This window comes from Lutra lutra, chromosome 3 (assembly GCF_902655055.1).
Source record: "Lutra lutra chromosome 3, mLutLut1.2, whole genome shotgun sequence".
NCBI classification, from domain to species: Eukaryota; Metazoa; Chordata; class Mammalia; order Carnivora; family Mustelidae; genus Lutra; species Lutra lutra.
The window spans coordinates 146,530,563-146,549,296 of record NC_062280.1 but is presented as its reverse complement, the minus strand read 5'-3'; the positions used below and the strand labels follow the sequence as shown (position 1 = coordinate 146,549,296).

Genomic DNA, 18,734 nt, shown 5'->3' with positions numbered 1-18,734 from the left:
AGAACAGCCTGAGAGATGGAGACAAGGTAAGGAAGGGAACCTCCATTCCCACTCTGCCAGCGGCAGTGGGGAGGGAAAGTACGGGGGGTGCGCAGAGAATCGGGAAAAGAAAAAGCTGGGGTTTAAAAGAACTAGCAGAGAAAAGAGAAAAGCCACATCTCTGCCAAGCGGTGGAGGAGCAATAGGAAAGCTCACCGGGTCAGAGGGACCGGAGAAGGACACCATTTACATTGCCAACCTACCTTACAAGCCCAGGCTGGAGCAGGTCGGGGACATAGCGAGCAGCCGGTCGGACTTCCCTGCACCCAGTGTAGGAAGCCCACCCCGGCCTGGTCATGCCGCAGCACAGATGAAGAAGGCGGGGTTTAAAAGGGCTCAGAAGCTGTTGGAAAGTTCCCTCGCCCTCCACTTTAAAAGCCCGCACCCAAGCAGCATCTGGGTGCTGTAAGGGGTGCTCTCAGACACCATAATTAATGGGTCTCCGTGCCATAACTGGCGGGTCAGATCTCTAAAAAAGCTTGCAGCCTTTGGCAAGCCCAGGGTGTGCAGGCCCACACCTGCCCCGGTTGCCCTGTGGCACAGAAAAAAGGCCAGTGTTTAAAAGGGCCAAGGAGGGGCGCCTGGGTGGCTCAGTGGGTTAAGCTGCTGCCTTCGGCTCAGGTCATGATCTCAGGGTCCTGGGATCGAGCCCCGCATCGGGCTCTCTGCTCAGCAGGGAGCCTGCTTCCTCCTCTCTCTCTGCAGGCCTCTCTGCCTGCTTGTGATCTCTCTCTGTCAAATAAATAAATAAAATTTTTAAAAAATAAATAAATAAATAAAAGGGCCAAGGAAGTATGGCAGTGCTCCCCTCTCCCCACCAGAAGAGCTCAGACTGGAGCTGGGTGTTGACCACCATAAAGGGTGGGCCATTATTAGAGGGTCTAGTAGTCCCAGGGACCTTGGCAACTTCAGCAAGTTCAGGGCCCTCAAGCCCATACCAGCTCCCTTGCACTGGAACTTGGGAAAAAAGGCTACAGTTTAAAAGGGCTGAAGAACTGTGAAAATATCCTCTCTCCTTCCAACTTAGAGGCCCAGAGCAGAGCAGGATTCAGCTCATTGTGAGCTTGGGACCTCAGTGTGCCCAGGGCCCACAAGCCCACACCAGCTTCCCTATGATGCTAGGGCACAAAAAAGCAAGCAGTGATTTTGGGGCCGGGGGGGGGGGGGTAAATTTTACCTTATTTTATTTTACTTTTTAAAGTTTGTCTTATTGTTTGGGTATGGGGGGTTTGGTTTGTTCTGGTTTTCTTTTTCTTCTTTTTTTTTCTGTTACTATTTTTTCTTTATTCTTTCTGTTAAAAAGCCACAGTTTAAAGGAGTAAGTAGTGTATACAGCCACAGGTGCAGCCAGGCAGCAAAAATCACAAAGCACACACAGTCTATAGGGGGACATCATACACAACACCATTTCTTCACCCGTAGAAGAAGTAGCCATTTTGCCTAGTCCATAGAACGAAATACAGAAAGTGGAGCAAAATAAGAGGCAGGGTAATATACTCCAGATGGAAGAATAAGGGGGGGGGGAAACCTCAGAAAAGGAACTAAATGAAACAGATAGGCAATATGCCTGATAAAAAATTTAAAATGATAATCATAAAGATACTCATTGGGTTGGAGAAAAGAGTGGAAGAACTCCATGAGGCCTTCAGTAAAGAGGTAAAAAATATTTAAAATAACCAATCAGAATCGAATAAAAATTAAGAAACAAACAAAAAACACTAGAAAGAACCAGCAGTAGATTAGAGAATGCAGAATGTGTCAGTGATCTGGAAGATAGGGAATTGTAAAGCACACAAGCTGAACAGCAAAAAGAGGAACACTAAAATTTGAGGACCGATTTAAAAATCTCTTGGACACCATGAAGTGAACAAACATTCACATTACAGGGGTCCCAGAAAAAGAAGAGAGAGAATGGTGTAGAAAAGTCATCTGAAGAAATAATAGCTGAAAACTTCCCAACCTAGGGAAGGAAATAGACACCCAAGTCCAAAAATCACATAGTTCCAAACAAGATGTACCCAAGGAAGTCTGCACCATGGCACATCATAATTAAAATGTCAAAGGTTAAAGATAAAAAGAAAATCTCAAAAGCAGCAAGAGAAAAAAAGTTACCTACAGGGAAAAATCTATAAGACTATTAGCTGTTTTTTCAGCAGAAACTTTGCAAACCAGAACACAGTGGTGTGATATCACACCATATATTCAAAGTGCTAAAGGAAAAAAACCTACAACCAAGAATACCTGGCAAGATTATCATTCTGATTTGAGGGAGAGAAGAGTTTCCCAGACAAACAAAAGATATAGGAGTTTATCACCACTAAACCAGCCTTACAAGAAACGTTAAAGGGACTTCTTTAAGTGGAAAAAGAATTGGCCATAATTATAAGAAAAAAAGGATGTAAAATATGATAACATATGCATAAAATGTGGAGAAGGGAGTAAAAAGGGAAGAGAAGGGAAAAAAATTTTTTAACTTTATTTTCTTTTTTTAATGTGTTTGAATTTAAATGACCATCAAACTAATATGGACTGCTATTTTCTTAGGCTGTTATATATAAATCTCATGGTAACCACAAACCCAAAACCTGTGATAGATACACACACACACACATATAAGAAAGCAAAACAAAACACTGTAGATACTCATCTGTCACAAAGACAGAAAGAAAATAAGAAAGGGACAAAGAAGAATCATAGAAATAGAAAACAAATTTTTTAAATGGCAATAAGTATATACCTATCAGTAATTACTTTAAATGTATATGGACTAAAAGCACCAATCAAAAGACACAGAGTGGCAGAATTGGTTAAAAAAAAAAAAAAGACCCATCTAAATGGTGCCTGCAAGAGACTTACCTCAGACCTAAAAATGCATATATCCTGATAGTGAAGGGATAGAAAAACATTTACCATGTAAGCAGATGTGAGGGGGGAAAAGGCAGGGTAGCAATACTTATGTTAGACAAAATAGACTTTAAAACAAAGACTGTAATAAAAGTCAAAGGGATTACAATGATAAAGAGATCAATCCAACAAGAAATTCTGGAGCACCTAAATACAAACCACATAAAGCAAATATTAACAAACATAGAGAAATTGATGATAATACAATAATGGTAGGGAACTTTAACACTCCTCTTACATCAATAAATAGATCATCCAGACAGAAAATCAGTAAGGAAACAATGTCTTTGACACAATAGCCCAGATGGACATAACAGATATATGTAGAACTTTCCATCCAAAAATGATCAAATATAGATTCAAGTGCACATGAAACATTTTCCAGAATAGATCACATATTATGCCATAAAACACACCTCAATAAATTTTTTTTTACACCTCAATAAATTTAAGACTGAGATCATACCATGCATCTTTTCCAAAAACAACAGTATGAAACTAGAAATAAATCACAAGGAAAAAAAAAAACTAGAAAAAACACAAACGTGGAGACAAAACAACATGATACTAAACAACCAGTGGGTCATTGAAACAATCAAAGAAGAAAAAAAATACATGGAGACAAATGAGAATGAAAATACAATGGTTCAGAATCTCTGGAATAGAGCAAAAGCCATCCTAAGATATATTACTATATACCTCCCATCCTAAGAGGAAGGTATATAGTAATACAGACCTCCCCCAAGAAACAAGAAAAACTTAATCTAATCTTACTCCTAAAGGAACTACAAAAAGAAGAACAAATCCCAAGATAAGTAGAAGAAATAATAAAAATCAGAGCAGATATAAATGATGTAGAGACTAAAAACACAATAGGAAAAAAAAAATCAATGAAACCAAGAACTGGTTTTTTGAAAAGATAAAAATGACAAAGCCTGAGCCAGACAAATCAAGAAAAAAAAAAGGATCCAAGTAAATAAAATCTGAAATGAGAGAGGAGAAGTAACAACTGCTACCACAGAAATACGAAGACTTATGATAATACTACAAAAAATTATATGCCAACCAACTGGACAACCTAGAAGAAATGAGTAAATTCCTAGAAACATACCATCTTCTTCCAAAACTGAACCAAGAAGAAATATAAAATCTGAACAGACTGATTACATGTAACAAAATTGAACTGGTAATTAACTACCAAAAAATAAAAGTCCAGGAGTAGAGGGATTTACAAGTGAATTCTACCAGGCATTTAAACAAAAATTAATACCTGTTCTTCCTGGACTATTCTAGAAAGAAGGAATTCTTCCAAATACATTCTGTGAGGCTAGCTTTACACTGATACCAAAATCAAAGACACCACATACACAAACAAAAACCACAGACTAATATCCTTTATGAACATAGATGAAAAATCCTCAACAAAATATTAGTAAACCTCATACAACAATACACTAAAAAGATCATTGACCATGATCAGGTGGAATTTATTCCTAGGGTGCAAGGATGGTTCCATGTTCACATATCAACATGATATATCACATTAACAAAACAAATTATAAAAAGTATATGATCATCTCAATAGATGCAGAAAAAGCATTTGACAAAATTCAACATCCATTCATGATAAATACTGTCAACAAAATGGGGTTAGAGGGAACATACCTCAACATAGTGAAGGCCATATATAAAAACTACGAGTTGGGACTCCTGGGTGGCTCAGTGGGTTAAAGCCTCTGCCTTCAGCTCAGGTCATGATCTCAGGGTCCTGGGATCAAGCCCTGCATCGGGCTCTCTGCTCAGCAGGGAGCCTGCTTCCCTTCCTCTCTCTCTGCCTGCCTCTCTGCCTACTTGTGATCTCTGTCAAATGAATAAATTAAAAAATCTTTAAAAAAAAAAAAAACCACAACTAATGTCATCCTAAATGGTGAAAAACTGATAGCTTTCCCTCTAAGATCAGGAACAAGGCAAAAATAAACACTCTTCCCACTTTTATTCAACACAGTACTAGAAGTCCTAACCACAGCAATCAGACAAGAAAAAGAAGAGGCACCCATATTGCTAAAGAAGTTAAATTCTTACCATTTGCAGACAACATAATACTATACATAGAATCCTAAAGATTCCACCAAAAAACTACTAGAGTAATAAATTCAGTAGAATGACAGGATACAAAATTAATAACTCGAATTCATAGCATGTCTATACATTAACAACAAAGTTGCAGAAAGAGAAATTTTTTTAAAAACTACTTACAATTGCACCAAAAAGAATAAAATACCTAGGAATAAACTTAACCAAAGAGGTGAAAGAGCTGTTCTCTGAAAACTATAAAACACTGATGAAAGAAATTGAAGGTGACAAAAGTGGGAAGATATTCCATGCTCAGACTAGAATTAATATTATCAAAATATCCATATTACTCAAATCAACCTCTGTACTCAGTGCAATCCCTATCAAATACCAATAGCATTTCTTCACAAAACTAGAATAATACATTTTAGTATTAAATTTTATTGTATGAAACCACAGAAGACCTTGAATAGCCAAAACAATCTTGCAAAACAAGAACAAAGCTGGAGGTATCATAATTCCACATTTCAAGATATACTACAAAGCTATAGTAATCAAAACAGCATGATACTGGCACAAAAATAAACATAGGATTAATAGAACAGAATGGAGAGCCCAGAAATAAACCCATATTTATATGGCCAATTAATCTCTGACAAAGGAGGCAAGAATACATAATGGGGAAGAGACAGTCTTTATTTTTTTTTAATATGGCAGAAGATTTAATTTATTTTTTTATTTTTTATAAACATATAATGTATTTTTATCCCCAGGGGTACAGGTCTGTGAATCGCCAGGTTTACACACTTCACAGCACTCACCATAGCACATACCCTCCCCAATGTCCATAACCCCACCCCACTCTCCCAATCCCCCTCCCTCCAGCAACCCTCAGTTTGTTTTGTGAGATTAAGAGTCACTTATGGTTTGTCTCCCTCCCAATCCCATCTTGTTTCATTTACTCTTCTCCTACCCTCCTAACCCCCCCCATGCTGCATCTCCACTTCCTCATATCAGGGAGATCATATGATAGTTGTCTTTCTCTGATTGACTTATTTCGCGAAGCATGATACCCTCCAGTTCCATCCACGTCTTCGCAAATGGCAAGATTTCATTTCTTTTGATGGCTGCATAGTATTTCATTGTGTATATATACCACATCTTCTTTATCCATTCGTCTGTTGATGGACATCTAGGTTCTTTCCATAGTTTGGCTATTGTAGACATTGCTGCTATAAACATTCGGGTGCATGTGCCCCTTTGGATCACTATTTTGTATCTTTAGGGTAAATACCCAGTAGTGCAATTGCTGGGTCATAGGGTAGTTCTATTTTCAACATTTTGAGGAACCTCCATGCTGTTTTCCAGAGTGGTTGCACCAGCCTGCATTCCCACCAACAGTGTAGGAGGGTTCCCCTTTCTCCGCATCCTCGCCAGCATCTGTCATTTCCTGACTTGTTAATTTTAGCCATTCTGACTGGTGTGAGGTGGTATCTCATTGTGGTTTTGATTTGTATTTCCCTGATGCCGAGTGATATGGAGCATTTTTTCATGTGCCTGTTGGCCATCTGGATGTCTTCTTTGCAGAAATGTCTGTTCATGTCTTCTGCCCATTTCCTGATTAGATTATTTGTTCTTTGGGTGTTGAGTTTGCTAAGTTCTTTATAGATTTTGGACACTAGCCCTTTATCTGATATGTCGTTTGCAAATATCTTCTCCCATTCAATCAGTTGTCTTTTGGTTTTGTTAATTGTTTCCTTTGCTGTGCAAAAGCTTTTGATCTTGACGAAATCCCAATAGTTCATCTTTGCCCTTGCTTCCTTTGTCTTTGGTGATGTTCCTAGGAAGAAGTTGCTGCAGCTGAGGTCGAAGAGGTTGCTGCCTGTGTTCTCCTCAAAGATTTTGATGGATTCCTTTCTCAGATTGAGGTCCTTCATCCATTTTGAATCTATTTTTGTGTGTGGTGTAAGGAAATGGTCCAATTTCATTTTTCTGCATGTGGCTGTCCAATTTTCCCAACAGTCTTTTTAAGAAATGATGCTGCAAAAACTGGACTACCTTTTAATACCATACACAAAAATACACTCAAAATGGATTAAAGACCTAACCATGAGACCTGAAACCATAAGAATTCTAGAAGAAAACACAGACAATAATTTCTCTGACATTAGCCATAGCAACATTTTTCTAGATTTTTCTCCCAAGGCAAGGGAAACAAAAGCAAAAATAAACTATTGGGACTACATCAAAATAAAAAGCTTTTGCATAGTAAGGGAAATTACCAGCAAAAGAAAAAGACACCTTACTGAATGAGAGAAGATATGTACAGATGACATATCTACTAAGAGGTTAGTATCCAAAACATAAAAAGAGCTTATACAATTCAACACCAAAAAAGCAAAACCAGACCAAAACAAAACCAAGCAATCCAATTTAAGAAATGGGCAGAGGACCTGAGGAGATATTTTTCCAAAGCAGATATATAGATGGCCAACAGATACATGAAAAGATGCTAAACATTACTCATTATCCAGGAAATGCAAATCAAAAACTAGTCAGATACCACCTCACACTTGTTAGAGTGGCTAAAATCAAAACATGGGGCACCTGGGTGGCTCAGTCAGTTAAGCATCTGCCTTCAGCTCAGGTCATGATCCTGGGGCTCTGAGATCGAGCCCTGTGTCAGTCTCCCTGCTTGGGGGGAAGCCTGCTTCTCCCTCTCCCGCTCCCCCTGCTTGTGTTCCCCCTCTCACGTTCTCTCAGTCTCTGTCACATACATACATACATACATACATGTTCCCCCTCTCACGCTTTCTCAGTCTCTGTCACATACATACATACATACATAAATTCTTAAATAAAATAAAAATATAAGAAACAACAAGTCTTGACGAGGATGTAGAGAGAAAGAAATCCTCAAGCAGTGTTGGTGAGAATGTAAATGCAGCAGTCACTGTGGAAAACAGTATCAAGTTTCTTAAGAAAATTAAAAATAGAAATACCATATAATCCAATAATTCCATTATTGGGTATTTACCCAGGGAAAACAGAAACACTAACTTTGAAAGGTATATGTATGTCTATGTTCACTGCAGCATTATTTACAATAGCCAAGACACTGAAGCTAACTAAGTATCCATCAATAGACAAATGGATGAGGAAAATGTGATGTGTGTGTGTGTACACACACTATACACATATATGTACATATACATACACATACTATACAAGACACATGTACACATACTGTGGGATGTTACACAGCTATAAAAAAGGATGAGATTATGCCATTTGAGAGCAATGATAGACCTAGAGGGTATTATGTTAAGTGAAGGAAGTCAGACTGAGAAAGACAAATACCATATAATTCTACTCATAAATGGAATCTTAAAAAGTGAGGGGGGTGCCTAGGTAGCTTGGTTGGTTGGGTGTCTGGCTCTTGATTTCAGCTCAGGTCATGACCTCGGGGTCATGGGATCAGACCCCTTGTATGGCTTCATGCTCAGTGGGGAGTCTGCTTCCCTCTGCCTCTGCCCCTTCCCCTTCTCACTCTCTCTCTTTCTCACTCAATAAATAAATAAAATCTTGTTTAAAAAGTGAATAAACAAAAAGCAGCATCAGAACTATAAATACAGAGAACTGATGGTTGCCAAAGGATAGGGGTATGGAGTTGGGCAAATGGGTGAAGAGGAGAAGGAGATGCAGGCCTCCAGGAAGGAAACTGAGTAAATCACTTAAGTTACATTTTTAAAAATAAAAAAATCTGTCAACATAATACCAAAAGGAGACCACAAAGGACAAAGATTGTTAGATCCAAATACATAAATATTTAAAACTCAATACTAAGTTAAATAATGCTGTATTAAAAGGTATATAAAAATTAGAGTATTTACAACATAATATCTTTACATAGACCTTTTACAAATCAACTGTACACACACAAGAAGATAAAGGATGACCAATAAATCTATGAAAAAAAAGGATTAAGCTCAAATGACATTTTTCACTTAGCATATAAGCAGTGATTTACAAAGCATGGACAGTATTAAGTATAGGGAATGCTTTTGGTGGTAATATTTGTGCCACCTTTTGGGAAAGTAATTCAACTATATATATATTAAAACCTCTATAAATTCTAATTCAAGGTGTTTGTCCTTATCCAATCATTAGACAAGTAACTATAAGGATTTTTATTACAGGGATTTTGATATACATACAGATAGAAAAATATCTAGAATGGGTGCCTGGGTGGCTCAGTGGGTTAAATCCTCTGCCTTCAGCTTGGGTCCTGGTCCCAGGGTCCTGGGATCGAGCCCCATGTCGGGCGCTCTGCTCAGCGGAGAGCCTGCTTCCTCCTCTCTCTCTCTCTGCCTGCCTCTGCCTCCTTGTGATCTCTGTCTATCAAATAAATAAAATCTTTTAAATATCTGGAAGGGTGCATACCAAAGTAATAACTGTGGTTGTCTATAAATAACACCTGAAAAATCGCTGGTTTTGCCTTTTTATTACTCATCTGTATGTCTAAAGTTTCTATAACACCTATTTTGTAAGAATTTGTCTCATGTATATTCTCTTTTTCAGAAGAAGAAAGCACTTCAAAAGCATAGAAATTGTGATGGAAACTTTGAGATTCCTATCCAAAGTTATCTACAAGTCAAAATTTTATTACAGTTGATTCAACAGGACAGATTAAATGTGAAAAGCAAACAGTAGGTTCCCTTACACAGCAACTCTTGCTTCTTTTCTGCTTCCTTTCACCTACATAGAGAATTGTTCAAGAAAGAAGTTTACAACACCATACATATTCTAGATAATTTTGATAAAATCACAATTTTCCATACCTGTACAATGATTTTTTCCTTTTTTAAAGAGACCAGACACCTAAACAAAATCTTTGGGGGCACGTGGGTGGCTCAGTGGGTTAAACCTCTGCCTTCGGCTCAGGTCATGATCTCAGGGTCCTGGGATCGAGTACCACATCGGGCTCTCTGCTCAGCAGGGAGTCTGCTTCCCCCTCTCTGCTTGCCTCTCTTCCTACTTGTGATCTCTCTCTCTCTCTCTCTCTCTCTGTCAAATCTTTTTAAAAAATCTCTTTTGAGGGGAAGCAGGATACAGTAGGCAGTGGAAGGGAAATTAATGCCAATTGTCCTGAGATCCACCAATGTAAAAAGACATCCCTTTACCCTGTATCAGCTCCTGATTACACACTGGGAAATAGCAGCAAGTGAGGAATGCTGGGCCTAAACACAAAAAAACAGAACATGACTGGCCTCTGAGGTAGCCAGGCTGGCAGGTGTAAGGCTGAAATGGCTGCATGCCACAGCAGTAAAATGCCCACAACATTCACACATTTATGATCATTTTGGTGATGCTTCCAATCCAGGCTGAGGGTTTGGAACGAAGATTTCAACAACAAAGATTTCAAATGGACCAAACATATTAGTGTCAACAGTGCTAACGCAGCTTCAGCTGGCAGGAGAGAGGAAAACCAAGCGTATCTGCATTATTTACTCCAGAGAAGCTAGCTGAGTGCCATCTGTTCTCAGCCACCCACCCCCACCCAGTGCAGCCCTATCTGTCCTACACTTTTGTCCTGCTTCTGTGAGACCCCTCAGTCTCGGCCCCAGAACCTAAAGTCCCAAGGCTTCCCTGAATACACATTTGGGAAGTTCACTTTCAACAATGACTGGTAACACAGAAGATCCCTTAATGCTGCAAAGTATTGAGTTTGGAGGAGAGTTCCACAAGATGGTGGCATAGCAAGGTCCTGAGCCCACTTCCTCCCAAGGGCCCACCAAATATACAGCTACATATGGATTGTTTTTCTCAAAAAGATGAGAACTAGATGAACTGCCTCGCTACAACAAGAGATTAGAAGACCAACACTGAGATGGGTAGAAGTAGAGGCACAATCTCACTGAAAACTCCACCCCCAGCCTGAAACACAACATGGATCTCATCAGTCTGGCACTTCTGCTGGAAAAAGGTTGGTGCTCATGTCAGTCACCCCAACCCCTGGGACCTGCACCAGAGTGATGAGCTCCCCACCCCGCCCCCCCCCGCCAACATCTGACTTAGAAAGTCAACAGGGCTGACATCCAAGGGACCCAAAGTGCTGTAGGAAATGGAGACTCTCCTTTCAAAGGACTTGATATGGTCTCATCTGTCCCAAGACCCAGCAGAAAAGCAGCAGTTTGATAAGCACCTAAACTATATGTAAAGGAGATTCATTTACTAATCTAAAAGCATCCGCTAGAGGGGTAGGGGACAGCTGAAACTACCCCCTGGAGATGGAGGTACTAGCAGATGCCATTTTTGCACACTTCATCTATCCTGCTAGCAGAGTGGGTGAGCCTGGACACAGAGCCCTCCCACCACTTTGCTGTGACAGGGGCCAGGGTAGCAGCACTATTTTGCAGCCTTGCTGAAGCCAGCAGCACAGGTGGCTGTAGCATTCCCCTACTCCCTGAATGAGGCAGGCAAACTTGAACAGTGGCACCTTCCTGCTCCCTAGCTTAAGCCTGTGAAGTGTGGAAAGTTGCAACACTTTCCCCATTCCCTGGCTAGGGCTAGCAAGTGTAGCAGTCATGGCATTCTCCATCTCCCAAAATAAAGCTGGTACACTCTGTTGCTGCATTTCTGAAGCTCCTGGGCACTTCCAGTTAAGATATTTTCCTGCTGCTTTACTGAAGCCAGAGAGTATGCCCCACCCCCTATACTTTCTGCCTAGCTAAAGCCAATGGGGCACCCCAGAATGCCCCTCAATGACCTGGCCTTGGTGTCCAAGGAGGCTAGCATTTGTGAGCTTCACAGGAATGTAACAGTCAGTTCTTGGAAGGCCACCAAGCCCAGGGCACTGTATGGACAGAAGACTAAAACACGACTATAATCTTCCTGTGAAAAGGTTTATTTACTTAACCTGGTGCTTCAGCCTGAGGGACAGGCTTCCAAAATAATTTGAGAGAATGCTTCTAAACTCATTTTATGAGGTCAGTATTACCCTGATACCCAAACCAGACAAGGACACCACAAAAAAGCAAAATTACAGACCAACATCCCTGATAAACACAGATGCAAAACTTATCAACAAAGTATTAACAAACCAAATCCAATGATACATTAAAAGGATCATACGTCATGATTAACTGGGATTTATTGCAGCATGCAAGGATGGCACAACATCCACAAATAAATTGCAATATACCACATTAATATAAGATTAAAATATGACCATTTCAGTAGATGCAGAAAAAACATTTGATGTAAATCAACATCCATTCATGATAAAAACTGATTAAAGTGGGGACAGAGGGAATATATATAACTGATAGCTAATATCAGAGGACAGAGGGAATATATATAACCCATAAACTCAATGGGGAAATACTTAAAAGCTTTTCCTCTAAGACCCAAGACAGGAAAAGGATGTGCACTCTCCCAACTTTCAGTACTAAAATAGTAACTAAAGTCCTGTCCAGAGCAACTAGGCAAGAAAAAGAAAAGGCATCCAAATTGCAAAGGAAAAAGTAAAACTGTTACTATTTACAGATGATTTAATACTATAAATGGAAAACCCTAAAGATGTTACCAAAAAAACCTCTAATAAATGAATTCAGTAAAGTTGCAGGATACAAAATTAATACATAAAAATATGTTGCATTTCTGTACACTAATGATGAACTATAAGAGTAATCAAAAAAGCAGTTCTGTTTACAATCACATCAAAAAGAATAAAATGCCTAAAAATAAATTTAACCGAGGTGAAAGACCTATACATCGAAAACTATAAGATACTAATGAAAGAAATTGAAGGTAATACAAATAATTGGAAAGATACTCTGTGCTCTCAGCTGAGAAGAATTAATATTATTAAAATGTCATACTACCCAAAGCAATCTACAGATTCAGTGCAATCCCTGTAAAAATCCCAATGGCATTTTTTCACAGAAAATAAATAATTCTAAAATTTATATGGAGCCACAAAAGACTCCAAATAGTTGAAACAATCTTGAGAAAGAACAAGCCAAGAATATCATGCTCCCTGATTTCAATTTATATTACAAAGCTATACTAATCAAAACAGTATGGTATCAGCATTAAAAACAGACACATAGGTCAATGGAACAGAATAGAGAACCCAGAAATAAACCCACATGTATGTGACCAATTAATTTATGACAGAGGAGGTAAAAATACACAATGGGTAAAAGACTGTCTGTTCAATAAATGGTTCTGGGAAAACTGGGGAGCTACATGCAAAAAAAAAAAAAAAAAAAGTGAAACCACTATCTTATAGCATACACAAAAATTAACCCAAAATCAATTAAAGGCTTGAATATAAAACCTGAAACCACAAAACTCTGAGAAGAAACTTCTTTACAGTAAACTCCTTAACATCAGTCTTAGGGATTTTTTTTTTTTTTAATCTGACTCCAAAGATAAGGGAAACAAAAGCAAAAATAAACAAATGGGACTGCATCACACTAAAAATCTTCTGAACAGTAAAGGAAACTAATGGAATAAAAATGCAATCTAGTGAATAGAAGATATTTGCAAATCATGTATCCAATAAGGGGTTAATATCAATATATATGTAAAGAACTACAAGTCAAAAAAATAGTCAAGTTAAGAAACTAGCAAAAGGGGGCACCTGGGTGGCTCAGTTGGGTAAGCGACTGCTTCAGCTCAGATCATGATCCCAGAGTCCCAGGATCAAGTCCCTCACTGGGTTCCCAGCTCAGCCAGGAGTCTGCTTCTCCCTCTGACCCTCTCCCCTCTCATGCTGTCTCTTACACTTTCTCTCTTTCAAATAAATAAATAAAATCTTTAACAGAAAAAAAAAGGAAAAAGCGGGCAAAAGATCTGAAGAGACATTTTTTTTCAATGAAGACATACAGATGGCTGACAGGCACATGAAAAGATGCTCAATATCACTAATCATCAGGGACATGCTAATCAAAACAGCAGGAGATAATCACATTACACCCATCAGGCCATTACCAAAAGAACAGAAATTAGTGTTGGCAAGGATGTGAGGAAAAGGGAACCTTCGTTGGTGGTAGTGATGTAAATTAGCTTATGCACTATGGAGAACAATATGGAGTTTCCTCAAAATTTTAAAAATAAAACCACCATATGACCAATTACACTACTGGGTATCTAACTGAAGAAAACAAAAACACTAATTTGGAAAGATATAGGTACCCCTCTGTTCATTGCAATGTTATTCACCATTGTCAAGATACGAAAACAATGCCTAAATGTCCATCAGTGAATGAATGGCTAAAGACAATGTGGTAGATATGTATAATGGAATAGTATTCAGCCATAAAAAGAATGAAACCTTGCCATTTGTGATAACATGAATGGAACTTGATGGTAGTATTCTAAGAGGAATAAGTCAGACAGAGGAAGACAAATACTGCATGGTTTCACTTATATGTGGAATCTAAAAACAAACAAAACCCAAGCACACAGATACAGAAAACAGAATAGTAGTTGCCAGAGAGGTTTTAGAGAAGTAGGGGGGTGAAGGGGATGAAGAAACACAAACTTTCAATTATAAAATGAGTAAGTTATGGGGATATAATGCACAGCATGGGGAATATACCAAATATTATTATTTTAACTTGCAAGGTAATAGATGGTAACTAGGCTTACATTGTGATCTGTTTGCAATGTATACAAATGTCGAATCACTATGTTATACACCTGAAACTAATATAACATTGCATGTCAGTTAAATGCCATTTAAAAAAATAGTATTAGTTTCTCAGCTGCAAAACTATTTGCTCTTCCCACCTTCATTCTAAGACTAAATGTAATGCTCTTCTATATAACATGGAGTTGGGACTAGAACATAAAGCATGGAAAACCAACACTCTTGCACTCTCAGGTCTATAACCAGGTAAGGGCATAAAAGTAGAACAGAAAGCCTGCTGAATTAGCTATAGGACATAGGGTGCATAGAGAAAAGACAAATTTCCAGAACACCTAAAAACCACATTGTATCTATATTTCCATTTAGTTGATTTTTATATAAACCATGTCCTTTCAGGCGATTAGCTGGCCCACTATGAAAAACCAGAGGAATAGTATTAGTAAGTAAATCAATACCAAAGGCAGATCCAATAGTGATTGCAGTCTTACATTTGATCTACATAGACTATAAAGAATATAAAAATGAGACCCATCAAAAGAGAACAACTCAAGAGCTTTTCATTAAAAATAAAAACCATTTATACAGAAGTATTTCAAAATTTATTTATGAATGTGTTTAAAAGAGTATAAAAGATTTATTTTTTTCTTTTGCTCAAGTTTGTACCCTGGATTAAGTAGAGGTTAATCTAAAAAATGCCAAAGCTTCCCCCAGCATTATCTGAGAATTACATAAGAATTAGCTGCTTTGAGAGATAAGCATGTAGCACCCATAACTCTTGCAAACCCAAAAGTATCGAATTATTCCCTCCTTTTTTTATCTTACTAACATTGCTGTAATTAGGTTTCCAATAAGATGTGAAACCAGTGAGAGAGTGTAACATTTCACTGGCAGTAGAAATTAAATCTGAGCTCAGCAATCAGATTCTACAAACATGCATCAATAATAACAGGGGAAAACTGGTCATCCCCAATGTTCATTCAGCTGAGTGGATGGGCAACTGAAGTCAAGGTAAAAACAGTGAAGATAAATAAAGGAGTTTTAAGGAAAATCATCAAGTGAGGTTCTTCAAGGTCAGGTGACAAAGGACAGATGAAGTAAATATTTCTCATACATCCTGGAAAAAAAAAGAACAAAAATGAGTATAAGCAGCAAAACAAATTCAGAGCCTCTCTAAGTACAAAATGAAGTTTCCTCAGAGAACACCCTTTACTACACTGGGCTTAAATGTCTATTTCGTATTTAATGATTTGTCCCAGTGACATGATTTAATTTTCAAGTCCCATTGCATTTGATTCACAAAATAGTCTCTGTCAACAATGTAATGGCTTGTTGAGTGACAGCTCATCAGCTGTGTTCTTAGAGGTTAACGTAGGTTACAAACAATAGTATTCACAAATACTGTCACCTACCTCCATAGTTACAGCAAGGACAGGACAACACAGTGTGAAGCAGTGCAATTTAAATGGAAATGTGTGGCGTAGAATGGCACTGTATTATGCAGCAGAATGGTGACTTTTAAGGGGACCTCCAGGAAGGGAACTAGACTAAATGAGTCCCCTCCACCCCCCACCCTGTGCAAAGGGTCAAGAAGTCTCCATCAAACCTCCCAGAATGCTGTGCAACATTACACTTGGGATTCAGACTATTGCTGCTCTAATATTCCAGGACACTAAAATCTCAGGTTGCCTCATAGGTCATGTTCAAAGTGCAAATGCCCTTGAAGACACAGGATTTAGAGTTTCCACAGCATTTAAGGAGTCTCACCTACCGGTATCAGAGAAAACAGAACTTCAAGTGATTCTTTCAAAGTCCTACCCTAGTTATATCATAAAGAGTAGCAGAGGAGGCTAGAAAACCAAAAAAATTTTAATGTAAAAATAATTTTTAATTATATATAAAGGAATATGCAATTAATGATTTAATTTTTAAAAGATTGAAAGATAAAGAATAGTCTGTCTATCCAAATACACTTATCAAAGACCTACTACTTAAGTGTTCATATGATGTTCCAAGAAACAAGTTTTTTTTTCTCTTTGTTTTTCATCATTGTTGTATTTTCTGCCTTCCTCCTTTTCTGCTTCCTCAGCTTTTTACTGATTTCTAGTAGTTCCTCCAAGCCGCATCTGTGAACTCTCTCATTCCTGGAGAAGCTCAGGTGTCATCTGTCAACTTCTAAATAAATGACACAGTCTAAATACATTCTGTGTATTAAACTTTCATCTACTTGTTCTTTACAAAACATGTCCAGGGTAAAAATCTTCATATATGGCTTCTCTTCTTTCTTTTGTATGGTGTCCTTCAATGAATAGATATTTCATTTTAATGTATATTTATCATTTCCTTTTGGTTTATACTTTGGATCTTACAAAATCCGCCCTAGCTCAATTTTATAAATAGTCTATTTTCTTCTAAAGTTTGAGAAGTCTTCTTTTCTACTTATAAGGCTTAATCCACCTGGAGTTGATTGGTTATGATTTCATGTGGGTATTCAACTGTCCCAGTAATATTTGTTGAAGAGTATACTTTCCCCACTGATGTGCTTTGCCTTCTGTCATATGTCAGAATTCCAAAAATGGTTGGGTCTGCTTGTGCCAGTTCCAGACTATATTAAATGTTTAAACAAGTCTCTATACATACTTCTTTATTTTTAGTAGTGAATTGGTTATTCTTGGTTCTTTGATCATAATTTAATGAAATCTATAGATTATTTGAGAGCTCATTCCTATTCCTATCCATTAATAAGGTATAACTTCATTCATTTATTCCTTAAGATCTTTCTATAAAACTTTATTTTTTAAAGGGCATGGCATTTTTGGTTTTATCTTTTTATTAATTTTTTGTTTATTTGCAATTTATAGAAGTTTTTATATATTGATCCTAAATCTACCAAATTTGTAGTCTTCTTATTTATTCTGATAACTTAAATATCAATTCTTTTTGATTTTCTGAGTAGGTAATTGTATCATCTGTGATTTATAAATGTTTCTTTTCCTTTCAACCTTCACATATGATTTAAAGGAAATGCCTTTAATATATTTCTATTATAAATTTTTGCTCCCTTTATTAGCTAAAGAAATGTCCTATTTCTCCTTTCCAAGGAGCTTTTATCACAAATGAGTACTGAAATTTTTCAAATGTTTTCTCTGTATCTACCGAGATGATCATATGGTATTTCTCCTATAATTTAGGAGGTAAATCATCTCAGTTTTTTGGTCTTGTTTTGTTTATTCATTTGTGATCAATCAAGCTTCCATCTGAGATAAATCCAATTTGACAAGGATATATTATGCATTTTAAAGAAATTTATTATTGAATCTGTCAAAATTTTGTGATTTTTCTTAAGTCTGTATTTATGAATGAGCCTATATTCATAAATTTTTTTTCTGTGATCGTGATTCAGGTTATAGTCACTTGTTTAATTCTTTGGAAATTATTTTCTCTTTTTTCATTTATCTGGAGAACTTTCTAGACTTCTAGAATAATCTGTTTTTCAAATATTTAGTAGAGCTTTTCTCCAATACGTCTAGACCCGGTTTTATTTTATGCAAGGAAGATGACAAATTAAATTAGATAGTTTTTGTATCCTTTTGAATTCCCACCAATAATACGTGAATGAACTCTTCTCCCCACAGCCTTCCCAAAAGAGTATATTGCCAATCTTTTCTTCTTTTGCCAAAATAATAGATGAGAAATGGTATTTTGATTTAGTTCTTAATTTATGTTCCTTTTATTGTGATGAATTCATTGAGTGCTTTAATTCCAGAGATTATGTTTTTTTCTGCTTTGAAGTTCGATTTTGTTCTTTTTCAAATCTTCTTGGTTGTCTTTGTCACTTGTTTTTGCTCATTGTTTCAAATCCAAAATTTATTACATCATGGGGCATCTGGGTGGCTCAGTGGGTTAAAGCCTCTGCTTTCAGCTCAGGTCGTGATCCCAGGGTCCTGGGATAGGGCCCCACATCGGGCTCTCTGCTCAACAGGGAGCCTGCTTCCACCTCTCTCTCTATCTGCCTGCCTCTCTGCCTACTTGTGATCTCTGTCAAATAAATAAATAAAAT

The 18,734-nt window shown here is 37.6% G+C and overlaps 1 protein-coding gene across 2 annotated transcripts in view; it reads right to left on the bottom strand.

Annotated features, from left to right (window-relative positions):
* Positions 1–13,855: 13,855 nt before the first annotated feature.
* EPSTI1 (epithelial stromal interaction 1) overlaps positions 13,856–18,734 on the bottom strand; it is an 87,844-nt gene continuing 82,965 nt past the window's right edge. Inside the window, exon 10 of one of the 2 annotated variants that reach the window (XM_047723533.1) lies at positions 13,856–15,791. In XM_047723533.1, coding sequence (XP_047579489.1) covers positions 15,783–15,791 — 9 coding nt within the window. In that variant the 3' untranslated portion in view covers positions 13,856–15,782. The remainder of the gene's footprint in view (positions 15,792–18,734) is intronic. The other variant, XM_047723531.1, reaches the window with a different exon arrangement.